At 33.4% G+C, this 5,868-nt stretch overlaps 1 protein-coding gene across 1 annotated transcript; it reads left to right on the plus strand.

Moving 5' to 3' along the window:
* Window positions 1-610: 610 nt before the first annotated feature.
* Window positions 611-4,079, plus strand: LOC111910881 (AP2-like ethylene-responsive transcription factor AIL5). The gene is made up of 9 exons (XM_023906686.3): window positions 611-817; window positions 916-1,273; window positions 1,363-1,445; window positions 1,780-1,788; window positions 2,050-2,138; window positions 2,241-2,314; window positions 2,470-2,520; window positions 3,079-3,155; window positions 3,326-4,079. Exons 1-9 carry the CDS (start codon window positions 700-702, stop codon window positions 3,886-3,888), a joined length of 1,422 nt encoding a protein of 473 aa, XP_023762454.1. The 5' UTR covers window positions 611-699; the 3' UTR covers window positions 3,889-4,079.
* Window positions 4,080-5,868: the final 1,789 nt, after the last annotated feature.

A 5,868-nucleotide genomic window follows, 5' to 3' on the forward strand; every position in this document is an offset into this window, starting at 1 on the left:
TGTTGCCTTAATCGCTCCTAATATTCCGAGCAAATACACTGAAATTTGAATGTAAACTAATTTAGGGTGGGAGAAGAGTTGTGGAAATTTTTGGTACAAGGGCTTGTAAATCTCAGGTGTTTATATGGCTATATATTTAAAATGTTATTGCATATTTTATGTAGAAGCTAATGGCCTAATGCCGTGTGAATATTTATTTGCAAAGAGAAAAGGGTTTTAATTTAACTGTTGAATGATTTGGTCTTATTTTAAAATAAATTAAAACTATTGAATGATTTGATCGTATTTTATAATGTTATTGTATATTTTGTATAAAAACTAATGTTGTATGAATTGAGAAAAAGAAAATAGAAAGTTGAAGCATAATAAATATTTAACCATAAAATTAATGAAAAAAATGGTATCTAAATACTTTCATAGATGGTGTTACACTACCCTAATTAAATTATAACACTATGAAGTATTTAGATATTTAATTTTATGGTAAAATATTTATTATGATTTCTGCATCCTCTCTCTCTCTCTCTCTCTCTCTCTCTCTCTCTCTCTCTCTCTCTCTCTCTCTCTCTCTCTCTCTCTCTCTCTCTCTCTCTCCACACATAAAATTACATAAGCAACGCTGTTTCCCAAAGAAAAAACTCAGTGACACAGAAGAAAAAATCAAACTCTTTGTTTCACACACACACTTATCAAGAAACTATGAACATGGATACTTCTCAATCTCATCAGAATCTAAACAACAACTGGCTTGCCTTCTCTCTTTCCAATACCAATAGTCTCTTCCAACAGCCACACGCCACCGCCTTCCACCATCATCGTACTCCCTTTTCTCTTTCTCTCTAGAACTTCACAGCCACATCATCGAATGAACAAAAAAGATACTAATATCTAATCTTGTTGTTTAATCTTTTGCAGATGAAGGCGATGCCAACGGAACAACCACCCATCATGACTTGTCTGTTCTCACCGACGGTAGCCCAAAACTGGAAGACTTCCTCGGCGGCTGTGGCTCCGCCGCCTCTAATGGATCTGGTCCCGACGTTTGTCATTTCCAAGATGAATCACAAACCTCTATCCAGCCCCATGACACCACATCGATTTATGACTCGGAGTTGAAGACTATCGCCACTGGCTTCCTCCGTGATTTCTCCACCGACAACCATCAGCAGCAGCTGGCGGTGGTTCCTACACCACTGAAGCAGGATAACTCTCCGGCGAAAAAAGCCATCGATACCTTCGGCCAACGAACTTCCATTTACCGTGGCGTAACAAGGTTGAATCTTTATAAAAAAATAATTATTTTGTTTGCAAAAAGATTGAATTTTTTTCATAAAGATTAAATCTTTGCCTAAAATGTTGAAGGCATAGATGGACGGGGAGATATGAAGCTCATTTATGGGATAATAGTTGCAGAAGAGAAGGCCAAAGTAGGAAAGGAAGACAAGGTAAAGAGAGATACATGACTAACGATGTTATCTAACATGCGCAAACTGCACCGACTAACATACACCGTTATACATACCAAAGATCTGAGTCATCCCGATCAGTTTATTTCATTTATAAAAATAAGGTTCTTATCCCTAGAAAAAGAACCAAACGATCAACGGCTCAGATTTTCTGGTTTCCGTAAAACTACTGGCGCTTGCTATTGTAGATAACTACTGTATGGCGGTTTATGCTATCGTGCGCATTTTCATATTGTCTGTTCAAGAATCTTAACCTTCATCATTCTGTCTCTTTGATTTTGTTGCATGTACTGATTGATGGATGAATCTTCAGTTTACTTGGGTGAGTTTTCCTTTTTCATGTTTTACTCATTATGACTTTGTTCTTCGATCATTACTGCATGCAAATTGCATTATAGACTAATCTTTTTGATTATTTTTATTGATCAATCTTATTTAATTATATCAAGTTTCCTAAATGGTCGAAACTTTCTAATTACATTGTCACGTGAGTCTCGTCATTTCGGATGTCGTATAGTTTAAGATGAACGTGTTGTATGTTACTAGTTTCTGATTATATTTGTTTATGTGCTTCACTAATTAGGTGGATATGATAAGGAAGACAAAGCAGCTAGAGCTTATGATCTTGCAGCCCTCAAATACTGGGGTCCGACCACCACAACAAATTTTCCTGTAAGAAATAATATACCTAAATTAGGGTTTTTGTTTTGATCTTAGAGAAAATATAGACCTTTATATTTATTCCTTTGTATGTATACCTTATGGATGATTTAGGTTTGCAACTACGAGAAAGAGCTTGAAGAAATGAAGAACATGACTAGGCAAGAATTTGTTGCTTCACTTAGAAGGTAACTAGTTAATTAATTTAGCATTTTATATATACATCGTTATTTAAAAAGATTAAGTCATTTGAAGTGGGGTTTCGTGCCTTAAAGTGTTTGTATAATCACTCACTTTTAATTATGGGTAAATAGTCTCTTATAATTCTCGATAAATTTTGCAGGAAAAGCAGTGGCTTTTCTAGAGGAGCCTCTATTTATAGAGGTGTCACAAGGTAACTTATTTGCTATTATACTTTTTAACTCACATATTTTGACATTTTAATTTGAGATCGGAAAATTAAGAAAATAAAAGAACTACAAAAAAAGATCCTTTTAAGAGAAAAATCTAATTAAGACCTTTAAAAAGAATATAATATTGAATTTACTTTATAATGTATTTTTAAACTTAATGTATATATAGGTATTAGTAAGTTATATAACTATTTATTTTTTATAATAGAAAGAACATAATTACATAAATATAAGATATTAGAAATAAGATGCATAAATGTAAAAGCAAAATAAATTAACAAAACTAATATTTAAAAATGAAATCTATCTCATTCTACTTTAAACATAAAGCAAACTTGATATTCCAACCCAAGCTATAAAGTTAGATATAAAAACATACCTTTTGTCCTTAATTTGTTATCACAATAAATGTGTTAATTATTATTATTAACATATTTATTTAATATTTATTTTGATAATTATTATTATCATCGCATTATTACCGGTTTGATCGAGCAACACCCGAATAATTTTCCGTTCCAACTTTTTTTGAAACACAGGCACCATCAACACGGACGTTGGCAAGCAAGAATAGGAAGAGTAGCCGGTAACAAAGATCTGTATCTTGGAACCTTCGGTGAGCCCCACTTCTTCAGACTAATCGCATGCAATCATTGATTGAAAAAACAAATATCATCAACAAGAGCGGTCTCAGGTCCATTCAAGGACACTGTAGATTAATGTTGGCTGTGAAACTGGTTGACTGACTGTCATAATTATATTTATAATGTTATTGTGTTTTTCTAGGCACTCAAGAGGAAGCGGCCGAGGCCTATGACATTGCAGCCATCAAGTTCCGTGGATTAAACGCGGTCACAAATTTCGACATGAGCCGGTATGATGTAAACAGTATCGCCAACAAAAACCTCCCAATTGGAGGCATGAGTAGCAAATCCAAGACTTCGAACGATCAATCTCTTGCTGATGAACCAACAAACACTAATATTGTTAGCTTTGCGATGCCAATGAAACAAGATCTACCAACAGATTATTGGAGTTCGGTCTTAGGGTACAACCAAAACCAAGGCATGACATCATACCAAGGTACAACACCCTACAGCATGGAATACCCTTCGAGTACAAGTACTACAACCAACAATGGGTATTACCATGGAGGAGGGTTTATTCAACAAGAGAACAATAATGGTACTGTAGTTGCTTTAAGTAATGGGTCAACAGTTCCCGTGGGTGCCCCTGTAGGTTTGAATGGATCAAGTTATGGAAACTGGATAGAACAGTCTTTTCACTCAAATCAACCTGCCAAGCAAAATCTATCAGTTTTTCAGACACCCATTTTTGGAATGGAATGATTTGAATGGAGGGGGTAAAGTGAGAGTTGAATGGAAGGGGGTGGGGTGGCAGAAGTTGACAGAAGATGGTACTAACACCTAGTTATTTGTATCATTAATTTAGGGTTTATGTTTTTTGCTTTATTTTTTTTTATTTTTTTATTTTTACCTTTACTGACTTCCCTTATAATTAATAGAAAATATTCTCCAAATCTCAGTATTTTACAATGAATTACATAGTTATTGACAGATGAAAGTTTGAAGAAGTGATAATTGATAACTGAAACCCGATTTTATTCGTTAAATGAAATACGATTTGAACCTAATAAATCAAATGAAAACTGGCATTTAGCCACTTAAGTGAATAGCATTTGTGCTTAAAATTTCATATATTCAGATATAATAAATCAGTAAGGGTTTGTGTAAATTACAACCTAAGAGAACAGGGTTCCATGTTATTTTTAGTAAATTGTAAATTTGGTTATTGTAATATTACAAAAGGTGAAGTCAATTTTTTTTTTTGTTTTTTGTTTTTTGTTTTTTTTTTTTTACGTGTATTAGAGGTCAAAATTTAGTTAAACTATTTTGCCTTTATTATTTTCTTTTCTATTTTTTATTTATTGAAATATTTTATAATTAAAAAAAGAAAAAAGAAAACCACTAATAAGTAATTGTAATATGGGTTAATATCACAAAAGTCCCATGTTTTTTTGCACTAAATTGGAAAAAACCCTGAGTTTAATTTTTCATTTAATGTGATCACGGTATTTTCATTGACTTATCGTTTGAGGGCAAAGAGCCGGTTTCAACAGGTTGCTCTCTTAGTCGAACGTTGTAGGTAGTTTTGGGTCGATTCTTCTCTCCAACTTCAAACCAAAAAGATGATAAGCTCCTCCAACACGCACACACAAAGTTACAAAGTATGGGCTTTAAGGAATCGTTGGTCTGAAGATTTGAGATGCGATTGTGATGAACCTACGACATTCTCGATCTCCAAAATTGTCGATAATCCATGGAGGAAATTTAAGGGGTGTCCAAACTATCAGGTAATATTAAGTAATTTTTTGTAGTTTTGTTGAAACATTATAAACAAGTGATTGTTGTGCAGGACTCCAAAAAAAAATACGGATTTTTTTATGGCTTGATCCACCCCTGCCAAACACTTACTACAAGGAAACTATGTAGAAGTTCCATATGGATTTGGAGGAGGCTAACAACAATAAAGCATTTGCAATGGATGTTTTGAAGCTTTCGGAGGAGGCCAAGAACAACAAAGAAGTTCAACTGGATATTTTAAACCTGTTGAAGGTGGAGCTACTTATGATGGTCATGCTTTTGGTGGTGGTGATAATGATGGAGTTTATGGTTCACAATGTTATGGTTAAAGCACTATGAAGTTGTGGGCATTAGTTAGGTTCAGGTGAATGGTAGTAGTAGTTTAGGTGTAAGGGTATTTTGGTCAAGTTAGGCAGTAAGTAGATGCATGTGTTATGTATGACAATTTTTTGGTTTTGTAAGATATGACAATGACAACAACTTATTATGCCTTAATGATAACAATGTATTAAGTCCTTTAACACATACATATGTATAAACCTACTTACCAAGCTAACCAAAATATGGAAGGTAACAACAATTATAGTGATCAAGGCATATATATATATATATATATATATATATATATATATATATATATATATATATATATATATATATATATATTGATAACTTAACAATCATACCAAATATCAATGTCAGTTAACAGCCCAAAAATGGGAATGTACTTTACAATGCTTCCTAAAACCCACTATCATACCATTTAACCTAATTAGAACCAAACATCCAATTCTACCAAACATTATGGATATGAATTGGAAGCTTGTTACTAAAAGACAAGTGTACCCAAAATAGATGTTTACAAAAAGGGCAACCTATTTACTAATGCCCATTTTACCCATTGAACCCTTAAACACAACTCCTTACTCTAAAACCCAAGGGGTT

Source organism: Lactuca sativa, chromosome 7 (genome assembly GCF_002870075.4).
Source record: "Lactuca sativa cultivar Salinas chromosome 7, Lsat_Salinas_v11, whole genome shotgun sequence".
In the NCBI taxonomy this organism is placed as follows: domain Eukaryota; kingdom Viridiplantae; phylum Streptophyta; class Magnoliopsida; order Asterales; family Asteraceae; genus Lactuca; species Lactuca sativa.

Coding starts and splice junctions, on each gene's coding strand:
- LOC111910881 (XM_023906686.3), top strand. CDS start 700: ATGAACATGGATACTTCTCAATCTCATCAGAATCTAAACAACAACTGG. Junction 2,139..2,240: donor CCACCACAACAAATTTTCCT/GTAAGAAATAAT, acceptor TGGATGATTTAG/GTTTGCAACTACGAGAAAGA. Junction 2,521..3,078: donor ATTTATAGAGGTGTCACAAG/GTAACTTATTTG, acceptor TTTGAAACACAG/GCACCATCAACACGGACGTT.